A 24,479-nucleotide genomic window follows, 5' to 3' on the forward strand; every position below is an offset into this window, starting at 1 on the left:
ATGTGTTCCCTTTATTTTTTTGAGCAGTGTATATAAATATATGATGGAACCAGCCAGGCAGGCAGCTCTCCGGTATTTTTGATTTCCACTACTTCCCAGTTCTTGAGGTCAATGTTGAAGGTGATCAGCGTTCGCTTGATACAGTCCTTGTAGCGATACAGTCCTTGCAGCCAAGAACAGAGAGCTGCAGGAACGGGTCCACCCCCTACTATCCCCTGTTCACGCTGTTCCTGTCTCTTCTATTCTCACCTTGGACTGTCAAGCCATCTTCGTTTCAAGCACACACCTTAATCTCTTGGAATGGATCCTCGGACACGAGAGACACTACCAACGACGATATATATATATATATATGAAGATTGTTGTGTTGCGTTGTTATTCTATGATATGTACATTGAGAGAGTCATGAAACCAGAGTCAAATTCCATGTAGTGCAAACCTACATGGCCAATAAACATGATTGTGATTCTCATATATGCATGTACCCATGTAACTGGTAAAATAAGGGGCTTCCGAGAATGGGCTATAGGAATTTACTTTTTTAAATTTTTTTAAAGAATGGTGGCTCATCCCTTGATAGAAGACCAGAGGAAACTGAGAAGACTGGATTGCGATGAACAGACAAACAAACAAACAAACAAACAAACAAACAAACAAATAAATAATCAGTGCCAGCTTGTATAAGTGGGGAAACTCTTCCCTTTGTGATATCTATTATTTCAACGGGTCTTTTGATCTAGGAAAGTTTGGAACAGCGGAGATACCACTAGCCTCCACCAAATGTGCGTGTCACAAATCTTCTCTTGAGTTATACTGAAACTAACCTGTAAAAGACATGCGAGAGTAAATGTCATGCGTATCCCCTCATTAGTAGCCAGTTGTGGTATATTAAGAGTAATTTCAGGATACGGTTTTGTACAATGATAGAGATTTGATCAAGTCTGCCATTTTGTCCAATCTTATCAACAGACTGTGTGTGTGTGTGTTGGGGGGTATTTTGATTGTGGCTTTAACTACATTTCTCTTTCAAACTTATTCGTAATTTCTCTCTGTCAATAACGTTCAACATTTGTCAAGACATTCTCTTAGACTCGCTGGAGCAACCTCACTGTGCGAACCTTGGAAGAAGCGTTCGAATGAAAGTCTCTTGAAAGGCTTTAATTTGTAATGACGACACCAATCGATAATGGGTCCCGGAGCGAACCAGTCGAGCGGATCTTCGGCTGTCATTGGTCAGCTGTTTAAAAGGCGATGCGCCGCTTCCGGTCAACCGACCGACCCAGGTTCCTGTGTCACGTCGCGCATCGCTCATCACTCAAGTCGTGCGCAATTGCTGCTGCGCATGCTCCCCACGATGCAGCGCGGCTGCCCGTATGGCCATCTTGTCAAGAGTGAAGGAGGTAGCCGCCGCAGCTCAGCGTCTCATTGGTCTCAAATGTGAAATCTAAGGCCGCTTCCTCCTCAACTTTTTCGGCTCGGCTTCGAAGCAACAGTGTCGCTCGCTGAACAATCCCGGAGCTTTGTGAGTTGATTTGGCGGAAAGGGCCTCCTTTGAGAAGATGTCTTACATACTTGTCCCAACGTAAAGAGGGAGGGGGGAGTGTTTGCAGGCAGTCGGCAGCCAGTTTGCTTGACTTTGCTAGCTAGCTCCGCGAGGGCTGTGGGCCCGCCTCAGCCTAAAGTACCTCACACAGCTGGGCAACACACCCTGCGACAGCGGCCATCCGACAACTGCGGAACCAGGACGTCACCGACGCGGGCAGGCCAGTCTGGATGGGGCTCAGCTTTGGATCGATTAGTTAGAGACTATTTGTGTTGTTGGCAAACGCTAGGGTCCGCTGGACGAGACTAATTGAGTAGCCTCGCATGAAGAGCTCATAGAAATGCAACAGGAGACCCAGAGGAAGGATGGCGCAGATACGTATTGATTGCACTTCGCTACACAAACCGAAATAGATGCAGATCCGCTGTTTTGATACAATTTAATTTCTTGATAGCCGATTTTTGACGGAATACATCCTTAGCCATTAGGGGGTTGTTAACAGGCTGTCAATATGTCGAAAATGCCGGCCAAAAAAAAGAGCTGTTTCCAGATCACAAGTGTGATACAGGCCCAGGTAGCGGCTAACAGTGCCACCGACGACACAGAGAGCCTGGACGATCCGGACGAGTCGCGGACTGAAGACGTCTCGTCTGAAATATTCGATGTGTCACGGGCCGATTACGAGCCAGTGTGTGACAGAAGTTCATCCGAAGAGGCACTTAACAATGTAGGAGAGCCAGAGGCACCTAGCGGTATGGTACCACAACCCATATCTCAAGTTGGTAATTTTTCTTTATTGTCGAGCAATCCCAACGGGGGCATTCGAAAAGTAGGAGTGGCAGGCTCAACGATAGGCAGTCAGCAAGCCCTGGGAACTGCTGCTGCTGCTGCAACTAGTTTGCCCTTAATCACTCAGTCTGGGGTGATACAACAACAGGCCATTCCAGCAGTGGGCGGTGGGGCGACCAGTGTGTTGGCGAATACATCCCAGCCAGCCCCAATACCTAGTTCTACTCCTTCCTCTTCTACCACCACCTCCACGGCGAGTTGTAGCTCACGGTTCAGGGTCATTAAGCTTGATCATGGTACTGGGGAGCCCTTCAGAAGAGGTAGGTGGACATGCACCGAATTCTATGAGAAGGACTCTGAGAGCTCTGTTGCAAGCAGGACTGTAGATAGCATTCGGCATGCAAATGTAACAGTGGATACCAGTGCAGATAGAGACAGTGGGCTTGGGCATACAGGTGGTTCTGTGGTCACCCCCGCAACACACTCAGGTCAGGGCTTGGGCTCTGTGGCGGATACTTCACTCTCTGCCCCTCGCATGCATTCAGTGGAGACACAGCAACAACATATCCACCATCAAAGCTATGGTACTGGGCAACAGGGTGTGAGTGGGACCGCCACACAGAATGCGTTTTCCAGCAGCAAGCCTACAGTTGTTCCAGCTCAGCAGCAACAGCCAACAGCAGGAGGTCTCCAGTCCTCCACCCCACAGAACCTGCTGCCTGCAGGGCAGAACGGTCTGCCTCAAGGTAGTATCCATGTACAGAAGTCTCCTGTCATACCCTTGGCAGCACAGCCCCAGCCTGTAGTCTATTCACCGCAGCAGCAGCCGCCCATGGTGCAGCAGCTTCCCCTGGGGCACCACCTGGCTGGCCAGCCCTCTGGGTTGATACAGAAACAGACGGAATACTACCAACCGCACCAGCCTGCTTCCCTGCAGCCAGCAGTCACCGCTGGCCAGCTGCTACCAGTGGCAAACCCTTCTACAGGGTCCCAGCCAGTTGTACAAGGTCCTTCGCCAGTCATGACGCCAGCTGTTGGAGGAGCTTCTGTGCCAAGTCAGGTAGGAGAGATAGCTGTAACAGGAGGGGGATCTCTACTTTCCAGCCACACAGCCCCAGGTCTTTTGCTGCAGCAGACCAGTGGAGGAATGGGAGGTGTTGGGGCCTCCAAGCTGGTCGGAGGGTCCACTCTCCTGCAGCAGAGTGTGGGTCAGTATGCCACTTCTTTACAGCCACAGCCCCATAGCCTCCACCCTACAACCCCCAGTGTACAAAACGTGCCTGCTGTCACAGTGAACTCCAGTGTGCCCACTGCTGTGCCCAGTGCCTCAAGTGCAGCCATGCCAAACCTGACAACTTCTAGTTTGCCTCCAAGTCAGCAGTCTCAGTTGCCCTGCAGCAGTACAGGTGCTCCAGGGGGTTTGGGGGTGCAAGGACTCTCATCTGCTGGATTTGGACAGGTTGAAGCTGGGAGTGGAAGGAAGTCGGAAGGTCACGCCAACACCCAATTTCCTGTCATCTCTGGGAAGGACCTAATGAAGCCTCTGATTCCTGAGAGCCTTCAGCTCACCACGCCGACTGTCAACAGCCTGTTTGGAATACCCATACCTGTTGATGGGGATGAGGACAGGTAATATTCATTAACCTCATGCCACTCTGCTTTAGGCCTTTTATCTTACATGAATTGACAAAATACTAGGGTTCAGGGAACTCCAGAATTTTGTCACATTTAGAACACCATTGTGAGGCACTTTAGTCCAAATGTTTTATAGCTTTGAACAACTAGCAATAAAGCCCAACTGGGTTTATTTCAATGTGAATTCGGTTTCTTACGACACAATGCAGTAGGTGCATTATTCTGAATTAGGAGAACTGTGGTTCTGCAGGCTTGTCATGGCAGATTAAATTAGGTCATTTGCAGTCATCCCAAGGGGGTGTGTCACAAGTGTTTGTGTTTTAGTGTATGTCAAGCTTGAGAGAGAGACTGTTGCTCTTTTTTTGGGGGGGGGCAAAATGATGGCATCACATTAATTCCTGTCATAGTGTGTATAAGGGAGTGATTTTTTTTGTTTTGTTGTGTTTATAAATGTGTACTGTAACAATTCTGGTCGTTATTGGAAACTTGGATGTCTCATATTTATCTAACTTCTAAATTACACTTCTGGGCAGTCTCTAAAGTGGTGTCTTGGCTCCGAAATTGATCTTTAGTAGCTTTTCTAGTTGCTACTGTGCATAGTCATCTAAGCATTCCAATAAGCGTATGAAAAACAAAAGTTGTACTCGGGGGGGGGGGGGGTACTTTCTAATACAAACATGGCGGAGTTTGAGTATGTTGCCTCATTTTATGATATCATGGTTTCCACTCAGCCCCAACAGGCTCTTCTCAGAAAAGTGTTTATAGGGGATTTTAGAGGATTGGCTGAATTAACTGTTGATTGGCTGACTGCTGTAGAAATTATGTTGGTTTTATTGTTAAAAATCTAGGGGATTGATCAGTTCCTCTTCTGTGATTGCATCAAGAAAATAACCAACAGCACACAACATTGCTGAAAGTTAGATAATTAAAGAATAATTGGTCATCTGGTTTAGATTTAGTTGAGGGTAATTACCTAAACATGCCAGATTGGCTCCCAGTCTGTTTGTAAGTATAAACAATGTGATGATACAGGAAACGGCCTCTGCATGAGTACAAAGATTAATTCATTTGAAGGTGTCACAGGATTTGCTTTCATTATTGTAGTGCCTATTCTTTGAATTCCAGCATAGCACAACTGAGGTTGTGCAGTTAGATTTGGAGGGATTGGTAGGTAGGTGTGAGCGGAAATGGTAAAGTGCCTCAAATCTCTTGGTGGTTTCCATTTACATGCTTTATAGACCAGAATATGGGCAACACATTCAGAGCACAAGCTCTGCTTTTTGCTCATATGTAGCTTGATGGCTTGAAGTTAGTTAATAAGCCTAAGATCATAGGTAATTCAGTGTGTCACATGGCCATGAAATATAATGTAGTCCTTCAGCTGTCAATTTGATGATTTTTAAAATCCTAAATTATTTGATTGGTGGTCTTCAAATTGGTTAATCATAAGGGCTGATCTAATGGTGTGGAAAACTAAAATTTTTGTGCACATGGAAAACTAGACTTTGTTATACTAGTTGCATCGTAACTTGATTAAAGTTACGATGCAACTAGTATAACTCCCTGTTGGAGTCTGAGCAGTGGTTAGTGTGTTTTGACATGAGTGGTCAGAAGCTGTATGCTTTTAAGTAGAGATGCACCAATCCACCTTTTCAGTTCCGATACCGAATTTGGATATGGATATCTACCGATACCTACCGATACTAGAGCTCCTTTTTCTTGAATGTTGTTTGTGGTGGTATTTATTTGTAAGGTTGACTAAGTGGTGATCTGCAAAACCAACTGGACATATGTTGCTCCTGACTAACCTGGTGTGAGAGTGTCTGGTGATACACCCTGTCTAGCCTGGCAGCACTGACCCTGTTCCCTGAAACTCTTACCCATGTGTACTTTATGGCGTTTGAATTTTTTTATTCCCCAAGCATCAATGAAATCAAATTGTGACAGTAACCTGGATAAAGTGATGAAAGATTGTAAAGGTGGTTCTTCACTTGTCCTGTCCTTTCACTTGCCGTCACCGAGAGCCAGGAAAAGGAGGATGATAACATTGTCATCCTCCTCCTCCTGGCTCGGTGACAGGTGGGTCCGCTGCCGCCTCTTCCGCGTCACTCTGCGCCTTCTGTCCAAGCGTGGCTGAAGCAGCTGCCGGGGAGGTTACGCAGGCAGCAGCACCACTGACTCCACGCACACTGGGTCCCTCTGATACAGTTACTACATCATCTTTGGCCATTTTATTTTTCTCCGAATTAATATGGAGTTTAGGAGACTCCAGGAATACATTTTGTGGGGTTTCACTTGTTTACTCGCGGCCATCGACCTCGTTACTTCCCCCTCCCTCCTCGCTACTTGCCCGCTTCAGCCGCCTAGTCAGTGGCTTCTGCATCCTCTGCTTCCCGCTTTCTATGCGGACAAGCAAAGTGTTTGTGTCCCACGTCCCCGCACTCAAAAAAAACTTCATTCTGCCTTAACTTACATATACCATTTTGGCTGGGCTTAAAATTGCATTGCATATTTATAATTCATGAAAACATCAGACTATGGAATCTAGATCAGTCGTGGATCGGCAACGTGAGTCCGATATCTGATGAGTGAATTATGTTAGTATTGGCTACTGATATTGGATCGGATCAGTCCCAACTCTACTTTTAAAGTGAATTAAATGCATAGTACATTTTCCAATAGATTTCTACATGTTGTCAGAAGTTAAAGGACTGTGGCGTAAGTGGTGATCTTCACAGTAATATTCAATTTGCTAATGCTGCAACAGTTCCGAAGGGAATCGTATGAATACTGCATGGCCAGTTCCATTAACATTGGCTGGGGAGTGGTTTGCCTTCTCCTTTTCTATATGGATGCTGTCTTTCATATATTGACTTTAGACACCAGCCTAGGCCAGGGATAGAATGCTTGTTTTAATGAAATGACTATCATAGTTGTCTTAGGGCTCTATTCCAAATAAGACCAATTATGCCACAATGAAATGAAAGCAGTAATTTAAAATTGCCGGTTGACAAACTTGCTTATTGTAAAATAACAAGCATAGTGTTTGGACCCACTTGACTATTGCTTATGAGAAGATTCAACTCACAGGCTGATGAGAGCAGGGCTCTCTTACGACAGCAAGGCCCTATCAGAGAGTGAACAGTGGTCTTTCCATCATGCCCCCATTCTGCAGATAAGAGGCTCGTCACCGGGGCGTGTCAACCAACTGTGCTTGTCATCACGTTGTAGTCCAACTCTCTGGCTGTGGTAGTCAAGCTAAATCGGTGTTGTGTATATGTGTGTATATATATATAAAGTATACACACACACACACACACACACACACACACACACATATATATATATATATATATATACAACACCGATTTATATATGTACATGTAGCTTTTTCTCTGAAATTGTCAATGGTGTTGTGAGTGCTCAACTAATGAGGAGCGGAATATCAACACAGATGCAGGAAAAAAGATTTTAATACTTTTTCCTGTATCTGCGTTGATATATATATATAATCCAGTGAGTCAAGTCAATTCTTTGAGACAGTACAAGCCTGTTTCATGTCATAAGCAATCAGCTGATGATTGCTTATGGCATGAAATAGACTTGTACTGTCTCATAAAGAATTTACTTGATTCACTGGATTATTTTGCTCCTTATTCGTTAAGCATTTTCCCTACTGTTGAGTGTTTCTTTGAACAAAGTTTTATTTATTTATTTATTCATTCATTCATTTATTTATTAAATGTCGCCTACACTTGCTCTAGAAACATGTATGTCATGTCACCGCTGCTGTAGTATTGGTACATCGGTCTGTGCTTTTACACACAGCCCCACTGACTGACAGGGCAAGGTAGAACAGTTGTTTCTTACGTAAATGAAGTGCTGAATGACAGTCCAGAGCAGAAGTTGTATGTGGTATCCTCAGAAGTGGTGGCTGCAGAGAGGAATCTGTTGAGCCTCACTTGAGCAGGCATGTCAACTATGCCCAATAGTTTCTATATCACTCTCGCTCAAGTTTCCTCTTTCTGTCACTTGCTTGTCTCAATTTCTTGTTAATTTCTCTGTCTTTCTCCCTTGCTGCCTCCATTCCCCTCTCAAGTATCCTTGGGCGATTGGACAACTATATCAGCAATCGCCAATTGACTGAGTCCAATCAGCGATTGTTGTTTTTTGTTTGCTTTTTTGGCTGGTTTTTGTCCTTGTTGGGCTGACGATGGCCAGTAAGAAAATGTTGACACATTGCCCAACCCTACTTTGTGCTCTGTGTTTCATAGTCTTGACATGTATCAGTATGACTGGGGCATGAGGCAGCACTGACATAAGTAGGGTAACCCCTTCCTTTGGTGTTTGCCATCCCGAAAATTTCTCTGTTTTGGTCCCAGACAGACTACCTGAGTATTAGTAGCACACATGAACATTGGTGCACATGTACACACACACTGATTGCACATTTAAATCGTACATAGAACAAAATTGTCACATTATGCACAATGTGTGTACAGTGGACTGGTTTGGTATCACCAGTTATTTGGCGTTGTTTACTCCCCTCACCATACATACACACAGTCAAGTCAATTTTATTTGTATAGCTCAAGTGACCCTGGCAAGTAACTAAAGTGAAGCAGGCAAGGGATTGAAGTTGATGTATTCCTAACAAAATTTGATACCCTCAGCCCATTTTTTTTCCCATTTGGCTTGTCAGCCGAATTCTCCATTCAGTATTTTTTTTTATTATTATTATTTTGCAGCGATTTTTATGTCTATGCGGAATTGACACACTGGGAGGAGTTTCTAAGGTTTTTGTGACATGAGTGATTTGTGAAAACTTATTTTGATCATCGCGTCATTCTGTGTACAAGTCACTTCATGCTGGAAAGGTGCATCGTCCACATAATGCTAAGTAATTTGGAGTCTGACTCACTGGGGAGGTATAGGAGAGGCGCAGAGGAGTGGGGGGAAGGGTTTTATTAACACTGCGAATGAAGAGACTTTGTGTTGGACCAAGGGGGTGTGTCTGGAGAAGGGACGGGTTGACTGTGTGCTTGTGTGTGCACTGCATGGGCACACATGTAAAGGGAGTTGGGTCCAATTATGGAGGAACAGTTGGTGTTGTAGGGTTACTTCCTGGAGAGAGTGGCCCACTTCACTGTAGAGAGCATATACATTTCACCTGGAAGTGTTTGCATGTGATAGAGCGACATAAGAGGAAGAGTGCACACAAAGCCTTTTGCTGTTTATCCAAACACTTTGCATACTTTGGCAAACACTTTGAATCCAAAGGCTCATGATATATATATATATATAGATGTGTGTGTGTGTATGTGTGTGCATTAAAAAAAATCAAAATGGCAAACCCTGTTAAACATTAGCCCCATTAGCATTAAACCCCTAACACTGCCAGTGTTATACTATTCTGCCCTTCCTTTTGAGTTGCAAAGGTACCACCTCCAGTGCCAGGGCAAAAAATTACCAGTAATCTTCTGCCCCTTCTTTAAACTGTTAAGCTGTGTGTACCATGCATGGTGTGTGAGTGAGTGCACACGCTTATCAAGTCCTCCATCCTGCCCCCCTGTTAGAGCCTTTAATGCTATTTAAAAAGAATGGTGCATTGTTCTGGGTGGACCGACTGCCAGTTTGTGTGTCTCTTAAAGTTTTCCCTCATTCGATGCCTCCACCCCAGGTATGGAGGGGTCTCTATTGTTCTAATGGGGAGAGGAACGTCAACTGCTCAGCTCTGGATTTTGTATTTTGTTTGAACTGTATTTTTAACGGAGAATGTATTGTACTGTGTGCACGTAAGCTTGGTTGTGGCTGTGTTTGTCGGCTGTGGTCTTCTTGTCAGCTAGTGGTATTGAAGTGGCTTAAAGGTTTCACAAAACCTGATTTTTGAGCTTTTTTGCTACCTTATTCCCCTCTGTATATCCCTTGCCTTATTTTCCTATCAGAGGTCTGAGATGACCTCCTGTCACTGCTGCTGTGTCTTCTCATTGACTCAGCTTCTCAAGAAATGTGTCTCAATATTGAAATCTGGGTCACATTCAGGGGAACTCAAGTGTCTTAGGCTACATTTATGCTACACCTCAAATCTGTCCTACTTTTGCTAGTGGGGGCATAGTTATAGCGGATATTAGTCTGTTGGAAGACAACAGTTTGTGATTATAGATATTTTTAGGTCTCTGTATTTAGCCTTAACTCGAGCACGTATTGTAATTAGAGATGCAGTGATTGCATTTTTCTTGGCTGATTCCGATTTTTCTTTTTAAAGTCTGACCTGCCAATTCTGGTTTTGGCGGTTTCTGATATTTTTTTTCCCTACGAACTATAACTGAAAGCATACACAAACATTCCTGTGACTTTTCTTTAATGGAAATGTCAATTATCAGGAATTGGGAACAATTTGTCATTTCTATCATGTACTTGCGTACACAAAAGGAACACATTCGTTTCACCCAGCCCACAGCAGTGCAACACAAAAGATAAAAACACGTATCCCAAATTTCCAAAAACGACACCACCAAAGCCACAAAAACCGAAAACAAAGAAAAAAACAAAAACAAAAAAAAACTGTTAACAACACAGTCCATTCAGTGTAACACAGTACAAAAATTCCACTGTCCAGAGAACGAAGGCCAGCCAGGATGACTGAACTGCCGGTCTGCATGGGCTAGCAGTTAGCTTAGCCTGCCTCACTTCCACATCCTGTCAGACTGCCCGTGGTGCTTCTTCTTCAGGCGCAGCTCTGAACAGGGCTGTGGTCCCTGGGCCCACAGGACTCAGCAGACCAAGCTCTTTCAACTGATCCAACGCCAGCTCTCCCAGCCATTCAATGAAAAAAAAAAAATCGAAGCTCAAAATAAAAACCTCACACGATGACACAAACTTAGAAGTGGACATGGATAAAGACATTGTCGGTACTGGGTGAAGCTGCTGCAAATGTGAGTTCGCGCCGCCATCTTCCCACACCACACCACGCCACACACAATTATATGTTCATAATAAAGCATTGACTGTTGGATAACTTTTCTCCAAAACGGCACCAGCTTACAGGACCTACTCTCACTCAGACAAATCTCAAAATAATAAAGTGCTCCAGGTTACTGGACAGAGCTTTTTTTTGTACAAATAAAATCCAACTGAAAATAAATTGCAGTATGTATATCCCACGTTATCTAACATTTTTTACTTTCCCAAAGTAAACGGCGGTTTTCGATGACATGTTTTAGCGTGTGTGTGTGGCTGTGACGTTACTGTCTGTGCCGCAGTGTGTGTGATGGGAACCATCGTGTGGCGCATGCATGTAAGTTTGACTGGCACAGAATCTGATATATCTGAGACTGACCGGCGTGCTCGATCAAGCTAAAGATCAGTGCATCTCTAATTTTAATTGACCAGTGTTTTTTAAAAAAGTACTTGTAAAAAGTCTGTGTGATCACTTTTCATTTGCACGTTTGAGTCGGATCAGCATTGGGTCTTTTCACACTGATACCAGATATGGGCCACATTCAAAAATGAATGGGAACAATAAACCAAAAAAAAAAAAGTGAATTTGACTGTTGTTTGCAGTGTGCAAGTGGACTTGGAACCCTATGGCATTTCCACATGGGATCCTCGGGCTTGACCCATGCCACTGACACTAGAATTAAATTCTACAACCTGACAGACCACCATTCTCTTGCAGCGGCCATGTTGAAAGTTTACAGTGGGTGATTATGAGGCCCCTCACTGCAATCAGTTTCCCCAGCTCCTATCCAAAACCTAGCTGAAGGAAACTCCCACAAGGCAGCTGAAATCTAAATAGTGTTGACCTACTTCTGCTGAGGATGCAAAGACTCGGGAGCAGCAGTATGACCTTTCAACACCCCCTCTAAGCTCCCCCACCCCCTAATGACCATACCCGCCTATTCACTTTTCTTCTCCTTGCCTAACTCCTGCTTGGTCTAACCTTCCTTCCTGTCCTGTTAACCTCCAACCCCACCCCTCGCCACTGCCTCCTCATTCGTCTGCCTTCTCGTTCTTTGCTCCCCAACTCGCTCCCTCCTCTAGCTCCTTTACTTTAACTTGCACCCCCCTACTCCACCCCTCCTTCCGTCTCAAAGCTGCTCTGGCTTTTCACATGTTCAGTGAGTTAGCAAAGTTATTAAGGGGTTCAGTGTCCTTAAACCAAGCCACTGACACAGCCATCTATCTATCTGCTGGCTCCGTGGCTCAGGCATGCTGGAGGTAACCAGTGTGCCATGCTCAAGATAGCCATCTGACATCAGCCAACAAGAATGCATCGAACGGTTATTTTCATCTTCTGCTGGGGTCATACGCCTGCTTTGGGGGAGTATTGGGTTAGGGCCGAGCATGTGCAACCATCAGTCTTTAGACAGAGGGTTTAGCTTACTTGTGGCAGGTTGTTCTCTCACGTTCTGTTTCTTCCCTTTAAGCCCACTCCCAAGTTTGAGGGAAACACAGCATTTCCTCTGCTGCTTAACACACTTTTGAGGAGTATGTGTTGATTTACAAAGAGGGCCTTTCATAAATGGATATTGACACATTTCAGTTGAGCATCACAAAGGGGACCATTGAGAGCTGCTACTTGAAAACAGAGGAGAATGACTCTTCCAGTTCTGACCTCATTTATGATGAGGTTGCTGGATCCAAGTCATCTGAGCTCAATGATTTCTCCAAGCCAACGTTGTGGTTACTTTGGACTCTGCTCTGAGAGGGACAGAGAGGAAGGTTGTCTCTGTGGGGGGTGGGGCAGTATGTGCATGTGTGTTTGAGGGTTTTGCAGCCTCTGCTCATGAAGTAAAATGAAGCAGAGGCATAGGGGGAGGTCTTTAAGAATGTTTAGTCATGAGGTAATGTGACAAAGGGAGTTTGTGCCAGAGATTTCTAGGAAAAGAGCTTTGGCTCTGTTATGATATTCACACACATGCTATAAATCAGCTCCTCACTCCCCTGTGCGGTGTGTATACATGTGTATATATGTGAGCAAAATGTGGCATGTGTTGGCTTGTTCCTTTTGCACATAGATTTGTCCTGGTGTGCATGTGTTCATGTAGGTATAAATGTTTGTTGGTGATGGATAAAAAGGGCAAGGAGAAAACAGAGGGAGTAGGATTTTAAAAATGAGTTGTGGCTGGCTAGTGTGTTTTTGTGTGCAAGTATGTCCTTGTGCTTGTGTGTTCGTTGGGGGGGATTTCCTCTCTCCTTCCTGAGATGCACCCCAACACAGAACACAGTGTACTTGTGACCTGGATGGGTCCATACTCAGGCATATAGGAGCTAATGCTAACCATGTGAGCCAGCCAGTCTTCTACCAATGTTGGAGGGAGACTGCAGGCCTATGGGAATTAACTTCACAACAGCTTCAGCATTTGGCTTTAACAGAACGAGAAGTAATTTGACTATATGTTGAGTTTTTATTTTTTGTTGCTGTTATTATCACAGTTTTGTGTTTCGTCATTTTAAATTTAAGATAACCTCAGTTTCTTACAGTATGAGTTAATATTCCTGTTTGCTTGCTTGGAACGAGTGATAGTCTACATACATGAATAAATGCAGTCAGGCTGTGCAAGTTTGCTAAGCTGCTGCCACCGTTGCACATACATTCCTCTAATCAGGATGTTTCTTGCTACTGCCAGGTCAGGGCTCCCTCTCCCTTCCTCTGTAGCTTTGTTGTCGTTATGTCCCTAAGACTTCAATTGAATCCTTACAGCCTGATTTTTCTGGGGGTGCATAACAAAACATTTTGAGAGAAGGAATGTTTGGAGGAGGAGGGATAAGTAGTGGGATGGATTCGAGGAAACACTTTTGAGATGCAAACTACAGTCTGTCTTCACCATTTCAATGCTCCTCTCTCTTGCTATCTCTCTCGCTATCTCCATTTCTGTCTCTATTTCTCTATCTCTCTCTTCCCCTTTCTGTTTTTTTTCTGAATCTGGTCGGCACAGGAACCCCTCCAAGGCTTTCTACCAGGCCTTCCAGTCTGGCAGCAGATTAAGGGACTCCAAGGCGCACAGTGATAGGTACAGTACTGGACTGGTTCGGACTGGACAGGCTTGCGAGTGTGTTACAGCAATGTGTGTGTGCGTGCGTGTGTGTGTGCGCGCGTGCGTATGTGTGATTGTGTGTGTGCACCTTGCTAAGTAGAAGTGGGATTTGCCTTGTCCATGTGCATGGTTGGAATATGGCAACAAAGCTTGGCAGCAAGGAAATTGGCCAAATGGACTTATTAACAGCGACTCTCTCTTCTCTGTCTGTCTTTCTGTAAAAGTACAAAGTGTCACCTGTGTGGCTTAACACGCTCAACTTAATTGCTTGTAGCACCAAATTGACCAAACATGCTTAAGGTTGCACGCATGCTATCAGTAACCCCCTTGACGTAGGACCTTAACAGCAGCTTTGAAAATGCCTAGTTCCTGGTACATAATTCTTCATTTGAGTCACAGTTTCCTGTTAGTGCATAAGGTCAAAGAGCTGAGCTCTGCAAGGAACAAATTTATTATTTTTATGTCTATCACAGGTACACCTGAAATGAGGGCTATGAAGCTCATTGTACTTTAATATTTGGGTTTTTGACTTAGGCTGTCACTGTCACCTTCACATGATTGATGCACATGTTAGACAAGAAGACAAGAGTGGTGAACATTTTTAGATGCCTTGAGGAAAAATGAAAAAGGAAGTGTATGAAACCATTTCTGAATGGCAGGAAATGAAACTGTTTTTTAGAGAAATGTTGAGCTGACACACCATCACCAGCCACCAAGGAACTGTGCACACATGCAGTAATTTCATACCACACATTATTCCCAGCCCTGAGTACCTTGGACAATTATTTTTCTTTTTACCTGTTGGTGCCTCCCAACAGAGTTGTTCCTGGAACAACATGCGCCTTATTCTCTCTCTGAGAACACAGGTCTACATGGTTGTGTTCTTGTTTCCAGAGGTTTAGTCCCACAAGTAAACCAACATGTGTCATCAACAATCATGTGTCTTGTCATATTGTCCTTGAGTCAGATACTGAATGCCGCCCTTATCGGTCGCTGTCATTTCTATTGGCTAAATGCCTAAACAGTATATTATATCAGCTTTTAACATGTCACTGACTCCACTTATTACTTGTACTGACCCATTGTGAATGGCAGCAGGATGGTAAACTTTGCAAGAGTAGTATTGCTTGAGTGCCGCGCTTCACTTCTTGCTTTGAACAGTGCTGCTGTGGGCACACAGTTCCGCCAAAAGTTGGTTTTGTTGCCATGGCGGCAAAGATGAGAGGCGCTTTGTTTGAGTCTTTGGTAAGTGTCAGCAGTGCACCCTGAGCTGTTTTCAGCCAGTGTATTGTATTAATTCTCATTTGTTATCCTGTACAATCCAGGCAAGTGTAGTCATTTGCTGTCACATGGCAGGGGTGCGAGAGTGCAAATTCTGTCCAAATAGAGTTTAAGGCTGCTGTTTTGAAAATGTCAACATCTTGCTAAAATTATCAAAATATACATATACGTGTTTTTCATGTTAGATCTTTGGACAGAACATTTTTAAGGAATTGTGTGCTTGTGCAGAATAATGTCTGTCAAGTCTAGTGAAATTCACCTTTGAGGTGAATGATGGTGTCTTTGGGACATTCTGTGAGTTTAATTTTTATGAAGCAAATCTACTTTCAGTCACAGAGGAAGTTGCTTTTTAATGTGATGGCCCTGTGATGGACTGGCGGCCTGTCCAGGGTGTCTCCCCGCCTGCTGCCCAAGGACTGCTGGGATAGGCACCAGCGTCCTGCAACCCTGACTAGGATAAGCGGCTTGGATAATGAATGAATGGACTCCAAAATCTAAGGCTAGTTATGGATTTTTGATTAAGGACAAGTGTCCCAGTCTGCAAAAAAATCAGTGAAATCATGTATAAACACTAAACCCTGGAACATAATGCCTGTTGTATTGAATGAGGTAACATTTGGCTGTAAACTCTCTATATGCGCTGGTTTACCAATGCAGTGTTGTGATCCTAAGCATATATAATGGTTTCTGTTATGCCGTTTTATTTTGGTATGCATTTCCATGACATCCTGTAACTAAGAGAAGGCTTTGTTAATCAGTTTTTAAAAAACCATGTCAACAAACATTCCAGTGCCTTCCAAATATACAATGTCACAGCGGCTTTAAGATACATTTAAATGGGCGTCTTGGTAGCGTAGCAGTCTATTCCGTTGCCTACCAAATCCCTGTGTTACCTCCGGCTTGGTCAGGCATCCCTACAGACACAATTAGCCGTGTCTGCAGGTGGGAAGCCGGATGTGGGTATATGTCCTGGGTCAGTCGGGGCGCCTGTTTGGGGGGGGCTGGGAGAAATAGTGTGATCCGCTCATGCGCTACATCTCCCTTGTGAAACACCTCACTGTCAGGTGAAAAGAAGTGGCTGGCGACTCCACATGTATCGGAGGAGGCATGTGGTAGTCTGCAGCCATCCCCGGATCGGCAGAGGGGGTGGAGCAGCAACCGGGACGGCTCGGAGAATAGGGCAAATGGCCAAGAACAATTGGGGGGGAAATAAAAAAGATGCACTTAAATAACCAGTTTCTCCCACCCAAAGTGCTTCATCGGTAAACATGTATAAAGCTTATGTCTAGCGAGCAAGCCTTTGTAGGATCATGCTTAAAAATACCGCTTACGTCTAAGCGCGATGGCTATTGGGAAAAGCCCCGTCCCATACCTTTCGTGGCCATAAACTCACCTGCCTTGAATGCCTTTTATTAGCAAACTTTATTTTATAGCCATTGTTATATAGGGAACTACAAACTGTGCCTAAAAGTCTATAAAAGCCATCGCTGTCATTTTATGAGGTAAAGGTTACAGAGGAATCTGTTGCATAATCAGTGGCGTGGTATGCTTTGTTCAAACCCTCGGCAGCATTCCTTTTCCTCTCTTCCTAGCCCTCGGCCCTCCGGGCTTCTGACTCCCCAAGAAGGGTGGGTTTTTACTGTGTAAACGGAGGAGTTAGCTTTTAGCTTTCACTCAATACATGCTTTGAAGTCATTGACACAAACCACAATTTCTAAACTGTGGCATGACACAGAGGCTTCACTCATACAAATTCATGGGACTCATTATGGGGCTTTAAACCAGGCAAATTGGTGGTTGTGTTTAAAAAATGCATCACTTGTTCGTCCTGTGGCGTCTGAACTCTTCCCCAGTGCCCGTTGTTGTTTGCAGAGCCACTTTTGGGCACTAAAGGTGTCACAGGGTCCTTCAAAGCTACCACTTTGTCTTTGATGGGTCGTTTTCCCTATCTTGGTTAGATGAAACGAGAACATTTTCAGCTGAAGTGATTCGACATATTCAGCTACAGCTCATCTAATCCATTTTGACTCTGGGGAGATTAAATTGCAGTTTTTCATCTCAGTTTAGTCTCCAGGCACTTTGAAAATCACACGCAAACTCGGGAATCGTCTTTGCTTGGTAGTTGTTTTTCAGTCCCCATAGTTACAAACCGACCGCTGGCCTGCCACATGTTCTTATGATAATGAAAACAACGGAGGCCTTTTAAGTGTTTTTTTTCCCTCCTGTTTTTAGTGCTTGGTTGAATCTTAGAATTGTTTCCTTGGCTCCTCATGAGCACTCATTGTTGACTCCATGCAGCAGCTATCCCAAAGAAGAAAACCTGCATATTTTCTTCAGCATGGCAGCAGATAATTAAGACATGATCATAGATTAAGATTACACACAACTTATATCTACTTTTTTTTTTCATAGGGTAGAAAGGCCTGTAACAATCGTGAACCTTAAACACAATTACATGAGGTGTATTCACCTCTGCTTACGACATAAATTTAGTTTCCGAGTCTGCAGCTAGCCTCGCTGTTCTACTCATTCTCATTTGTCCCGGCACCACCAGACCCTTCTGTCTCATGGTTGTCCCCATTTTTCTCCTCACATTCAGTAAAAGCGAATAAATGGAAACTCCCCATTGTCTTTTTCTCACACCTTAATTGAGGACATTTGCCAGACTTTCTCTCTTGTGCCCAGTCTCTTCCACTAGTACACTGTCAGATTCTTGTGTTAATTACAGATGTACTGTACTTCATTCAGTCATTTTGAGTATCCACAGGAAATGACATTTGGGAGTGTGTGTGTGTGTGTCTGTGTGTGTGTGTGTGTATGTATATGTATATATATACATACATACATACACACACACACACAAAGGTGAGCCAGACTACATCCAGATGTGGTCAGGAAGATCCGATCACAATACATTTACACCTTATGTTTTTTCTTGGGGCATCTGGGTGGCGTGGTGATCTATTCCGTTGCCTGCCAACACGGGGATCGGCGGTTCGAATCCCCGTGTTACGTCTGCCTTGGTCGGGCGTCCCTACAGACACAATTGGCCGTGTCTGCGGATTGGAAGCCGGATGTGGGTGTGTGTTCTGGTCGCTGCACTAGCGCCTCCTCTGGTCGATCAGCGCGCCTGTTCAGGGGGAAGGGGGAACTCGGGGGGGAATAGCATGATCCTCCCACTCACTATGTCGCCTTGGTGAAACTCCTCACTGTCAGGTGGGGGGAAGCGGCTGGCGACTCCACATGTATCGGAGGAGACGTGGTAGTCTGCAGCCCTCCCCGGATGGGGGGGGGGGGGCGAGGGACGGCTCGGAAGAGTGGGGTAATTGACCAAGTACAATTTGGGAGAAAAAGGGGGGGGGTTCCTTATCCGGATAACATGTCCGGGTAAAGATCACATTTAAATATCAGATGTAAATGGGGTTTATGGGTGGGGCTTGTGTGTGACAATTTAATTGAAGACACATTGGTTTACAGGGTGAAGTTGAGGTTTGCATTTTTTTTTCTTTTAGTTATGTACGAGAGATTTAGTAGGTGTTTAATTACTGAGCGCTGTTTCAGTGAATTTGAATTGGTTCTCTGTATTTGTAATTTTTTTAACTAAGGAGTGTTTGCCTGTGAAGGCTTGGTGACACATTTGTATCATGTACTTCGACTTGACTCATTATTTTCATTCAGGCAGCATTACTCAGTAACATTCTGTGACTATCTTTGGACAGAGCAGAAGTGAATATTTGCGTGACAAGGATGTGAGTGACAGTGTTGCGTCGCTGCAACGATACGGGGGACATTCCTTCATGTGATGAGCCTGATGATAGGACTCTTGAGCGTGTCGCTTGCCTCGACAGCTGAAATAGATGTTGCAACAGGATGTGTTGTGCGGGGGGGGGGGGCTTCTATGGTCTACTGGTGTGGGCATGCACACTCACCTACCACATGGTGGTGTGGTTGTGCTGGAGCAGAGGCTCTCAAGTTTTTCCACTTTGCTTCTCCCAAAGATGGTGACACCTCCCCATGGCTTACAATGCTAGTTAGTGAACAAACGTAGCTGCTGTTTTGTGATTTTCAGCCAGCTGTAATAAGCCATTTGCAACTCTGAAAATGAAATGAAAGCACCATCTGGTACCCTGATTAAGTACAAGAGGAGAAGGAGGAGCAGCAATGTGACAGTCCCTTTGACTTCCTCAGCTATTCGGCTTATATTTCATCTTACTATATGTGGAACCACTCGCCTGGCTTTATCGCCTCGAGTCATGCCCTGGCGTCCCTCTTAGTGCCGCTGCCGCCGTTACAGGAGCACCCCAGCTCAGCACAGATATGCCGTGCACCTCTTCCTACAAGCTGCCTCACACTGCAGGGTACCTTCATGGTAACGCCATCGACAGGCAGTCAGTGCCATCCACGTTTGTTTCGTATGGAGGACGCCACAGGTAACGACCCGCCCTCTGTCTCTCATCACAGGCTGACCTGTCTGCACGACGTAATGTGCAAAGGTTCAATCAAGATTGTGATTTACATGTAAGAGGGTCAGTTGATTTGCGTGGAGTTTGTCGAATTTAATCTATTATTTTTTGTTGGTACTTTTTTTTTTGTCGTGTTTCTTTTCTGCAAACATTTCGATAGCAAGACCAACATTAAAGCTGCATGATTTTAGGGTCAAATATTGCCTTTATTTTAATCGGCATTGGTGTTGAACATCCCCCGCAAAGAAAAGCCCCTGTGGGGAAAAAAAAACAAACTCAGTTGATTGCTGATCACGTTCTGTAGTTTCCCGCGAAATCTTTACTGGCCTACAAGAAGTGGCGTAACCTGTGTATTTACAGACTGGCATGTATCTGTTGTTTAATACACAAATGGAAAAAAAACAACATCAGGAAATCAGTGTTAGCCATGCAGAACGACCCATCATTCAGGCGACATGAAATGGAGTTTTGTAAATCGCAGTCAATGAAAACAGTGAGCTGCATCATCTGCCGCCATTAAGCGGAAAGTCCCTTATGTATGCAGAATTAAATGGAAACCATGTGAAATTCTTCACACAGTGTGCATCACACAGGCTACTTTGAAACTATTGAATTGTATTCCAAATGTCTCCAAACTCTATGAGCTGACCTACACTGGTGTAAATGTGGTCCTTATGTATTATACTCCTTGCGTGAGATAAGTTGTAGAATGAATAATCTGTGATTATTTTTTTTACCTTTCACACATACCACTTGCATTCATTTGTTGTGAAGATGGTTTATGTACATTTTTCTTTTTGCTTCTGCTCTGCCGCAAAACTGCAGAAAATAATGGAGGAAAGTGCAGGAAAATATTTCTTTGTAAAAGCTTAGAGATGGGAAGAACTGATAAAATCATATCCAACACAACTTGCGTAGAAAGAATCAGATAATAATGTCATTAATCCTAACGTGATATTTACCCATCTTTTTTTTTTAACATTGTTTTGCAGTGCCTCTGGAACCAGTGTTGTTGCCATTGATAATAAAATTGAACAGGCTATGGTAAGTAACACTTTGTCTCTTGCTGTTTTGAAATGACAATTTGAAATGAATCAAATTCCAGGACTGATGGGCATCCAGTTAATGTAGCGGTCTATTCCATTGCCTACCATCCCGGGGATCACTGGTTCGAATCCCCGTGTTACCTCCGGCTTGGTTGGGCGTCCCTGCAGACACAATTGGCCGTGTCTGCGGGTGGGAAGCCGGATGTGGGTATGTGTCCTGGTTGCTGCACTATCGCCTCCTCTGGTCGGTCGGGGCGCCTGTTCAGGGGCATGGGGGAACAGCGTGATTCTCCCACGTGCTACGTCCCCTGGCGAAACTCCTCACTGTTGGGTGAAAAGAAGTGGCTGGTGACTCCACATGCATCGGAGGAGACATGTGGTAGTCTGCAGCCCTCCCCGGATCGGCAGAGGGGGTGGAGCAGTGACCGGGATGGCTGGGAAGAGTGGGGTAATTGGACGGATACAGTTGGGGAGAAAAAAAAGAGGCGGGGGGGACCAAACAAAAAACGAATGTTCAAATGGGGACTGTCCAAATCAGTTATCTTTTGCTTGGTGAATTTCAGCAGTAAATTTAAAGGACGATGATAGGCAATGCAAAATAATTTTGTATGAACTCAGTCTCTTGTGGAAATTGTGATGCACCTGGTCTTTATTAGTGACGAGCATAACTGCTGGTGCTCACATTCTAGTTTGGGCACTCAATGTTCAGCCTCTGCCAAATAATCAATTCAGCTAAAGTTATCTGATCTGATCACATTGATGTCCAAAACAATAACGTGAAGGTCTAATAGAAAGCTGACTGTTTTCAAAGGATAAACACCGAAATTAACTCTGTTAATATCAAGTTAATTGTTAGATTCACCTGTTTATGACTAGCTATAGGTCTACTCATAGTTGAAAATAATGTAGCTTGCTATTACTCATCCATTCCATCCATTATCCAAGCCGCTTATCCTGCTCTCAGGGTCGCGGGGGTGCTGGAATTGAACTTAATTTAAACTTTAAACATTATTAATAATTTTAAAGATAATTTCTGTTTAAGTCTCTGTTCTATCATTAATTCACTCTAGATTTTTTTTTATTACAATGGATAATCACGCACAAATTGTCAATCTTAAACACATACCCGTCTTATAAAACAACAAACGGATATCGTGGATAACATTGTCAAGGGTGTCTCCCTGCCTGCCACCCAATGACTGCTGGGATAGACTGCAGCATCCCCGTGACCCTGACAGCAGGATAAGCGGTTTGGATAATGGATAGATGGAAGTCAGGACTTTTGGTTTATTATAAAAGGGCAGGCACCCTGACAATGCTAAAAAATTGTTTCTATGGGCTGCCTTTGTGTCTTATTCATTCATATTTTGCTTTATAGCACCCACATCTAGATCTTATTTTCCTTGCCAAAAGTGCCTGCTTTATATTTTCTGAATTATGTTTTTATTTCAGAGACAAGAGCCCTTTTTGTTTCCTGCAGAGCTTTTGCTTTTATGTGTAATAATACTGATCTAGACTGAATATACATGAACAACTGTAGCCTTTAGCAACGACTGTTGATCCATTTGGGAACATCTTGTCATTGTCTGCTGCATATGCTACATAACCCTATGTGGGGCATACATGTACATGACTGTGCTGCCTCGGGTCACATCCTACATGATGTAACAGTATGTCGCCTCTCACCCTCTGCTCCCTTCTCCAGGATCTTGTGAAAAGCCATCTAATGTACGCAGTACGTGAGGAGGTGGAGGTCTTAAAGGAGCAGATAAAGGAGCTGTTTGAGAGGAACTCTATTTTGGAGCGGGAGAATGCTGTGCTGAAATCTCTGGCCAACAGCGAACAGCTGTCTCAGCTGTCCACCCAGTCAGCAAGCAGCTCCAACAGTACTCCTCCCCAGCAAGGACTTGGCCAGGCCCAGCCGCCGCCCTTGACCCAGCTACAGGTCCAGGCTCCAACACAGCCCCAGCCTCAAATTCAACCCCAGCCTCAGTCACATCCACAGCAGCTCCAGACTAAACCTCAGCTTGATCCCAGCCAGCAAGTGCAACCCAACGTCACCTCCGCTTAAAGTGTATCCTCCCTCTTTACTTCCCAGAGGGCAGAAAAAAGAGCATCTTCTCTACAACTTATCGGAATTAGCGTAAAACATATTGGAATTAGCATATGTGAAATTGAAAAAAAAAAACTTCTTAGCCACCAGCTTGACCTCCAAGTACAGTGCTTGTGTGTGTATGCGTGTGTGCGTGCGTACGTGTGTCCGTCCGTGAGAGAGAGCAAGCCAGTGTGTTGAGTGAATTTATGTTTGAATGCATGTGTACTGTGGGCCTTTCCAGTGTTAATGCAATCATTGAGAGAAAGAACAGGATTGATAGCAGCAGAGTATCAGGGAAGATTATGGCTTTTTATCCTGGCCATTGTGCTGGACTTGCTAACTGGTTGACTGCTGGGACAAAGCCTGTAGACTGGTTGCCTGCCTCTTCTTGGACAAGGCTTGATCCAGACTTGCCTTTTGCCCCGATCTAAAGCTTGGACATGGAAGGGGAGTGGCACTGCTCACACAAGAGACAGATGGGAGTGACTGTCACAGAGAGTGATATTTTTCTAAATGAGATAATTGGGTGGGTGAAGCCGTGTATTTTTAGCCTTGCTGTTTCATGTTGTAAAAGTAAGAAGTGGGGGAGAGAGGGAGAGTCTATTTTTAGAGCGCCACCGCTGCCATTACTCTTACATTTAAGTCTAACCCTTGCATCGGTCTTGAGTTCTACTGTTATTGTTTTAATTTATTACAGGGCTGCTATTTTCATAAATGAACAATGTCATGACACCTGTTATAAAATAAACATAAGCCTTTTCCTCCATTGCCCCTCCTATTTCTTTTACAGCATTTTAAATGATTGGCCATATTTTCCAGGGGTATTCGGCCGTTTGAAAATGTAGGCATGGTAAAATAAATTCTGACAGACATTAAAACACTAAATTTTTCTTTTCTTGTGATGAATTGCCAATTTATAATCAAATTTAAGATCCAGTATGAATGTACTTTTTGTATAGTGTAAAGTATTAGTCTTGCAAGGTGACCACAGCCTGGTGATATGAAATCTCGTGATCAACCTGCAGTAGGCATTTGAAGATGACTTAGTTTATCAAACAATGAATTTTTGTTGCCATACCCCCCATCCCTGATAAAACGCCCACACCCTCATTCCTGTTTTTTTTCCCCAATAATTTTTTCTTAAGGGTCAGGGGGGGAAAAGCTGTGAAATCCTTCAACCTACTTTGTAACCAAAGATGAAAAGCTGTGTAAATCAGTTATTTTTAAATGCGCAGATGTATTTTTTTTTGTTACTTCCTTCTTCACAACAAAATATTTTGTTGCTGTTCAGCATGTTCTGCATGATCTGTACTCTTCAAACCACTTTCTGACCTCATTTTTATTCAGCACTCATTGTAAGATAGTCTGTGAACAATGTAAATGGGGATAAACACATGGAGCAAAGAGCTGGAGTTGGCAGAGAAAAAATAACCTAGTGCTACAAACACTAGTCACAAAATGAAGTGAGCCATGTTTTCATTTAAATGGTGTTTCAATTTCATATGCCAATAGTTTTGTTACATTGCAAATTTTAATGTATTTAAATAAAAGCAATATTCAGATTCCATTGCTTGTCAGAAGTTTGTC

At 44.1% G+C, this 24,479-nt stretch overlaps 1 protein-coding gene across 2 annotated transcripts; it reads left to right on the top strand.

Annotated features, from left to right (window-relative positions):
• Positions 1-1,240: 1,240 nt before the first annotated feature.
• LOC130123755 (TSC22 domain family protein 2-like) lies at positions 1,241-24,457 on the top strand. 2 transcript variants are annotated; one of them, XM_056293038.1, is made up of 4 exons: positions 1,241-3,961; positions 13,909-13,983; positions 20,744-20,795; positions 22,503-24,457. In XM_056293038.1, the coding sequence occupies exons 1-4, from the start codon at positions 2,055-2,057 to the stop codon at positions 22,866-22,868; spliced, it is 2,400 nt and encodes a 799-aa protein (XP_056149013.1). In that variant the 5' UTR covers positions 1,241-2,054; the 3' UTR covers positions 22,869-24,457. The 2 variants fall into 2 exon arrangements, with proteins under 2 accessions (XP_056149013.1, XP_056149014.1); XM_056293039.1 differs by lacking the exon at positions 13,909-13,983.
• The last annotated feature ends 22 nt before the right edge of the window (positions 24,458-24,479 follow it).

Source organism: Lampris incognitus, chromosome 14 (assembly GCF_029633865.1).
Source record: "Lampris incognitus isolate fLamInc1 chromosome 14, fLamInc1.hap2, whole genome shotgun sequence".
Taxonomy (NCBI): Eukaryota; Metazoa; Chordata; class Actinopteri; order Lampriformes; family Lampridae; genus Lampris; species Lampris incognitus.

What these genes read in the sequence shown, in the direction of transcription:
- LOC130123755 (XM_056293038.1), top strand. Translation starts at nt 2,055, where the DNA reads ATGTCGAAAATGCCGGCCAAAAAAAAGAGCTGTTTCCAGATCACAAGT. An exon ending in GTTGATGGGGATGAGGACAG is followed by an intron (nt 3,962 to 13,908) that starts GTAATATTCATT and finishes TGGTCGGCACAG; the next exon opens with GAACCCCTCCAAGGCTTTCT. An exon ending in ATAAAATTGAACAGGCTATG is followed by an intron (nt 20,796 to 22,502) that starts GTAAGTAACACT and finishes TCCCTTCTCCAG; the next exon opens with GATCTTGTGAAAAGCCATCT.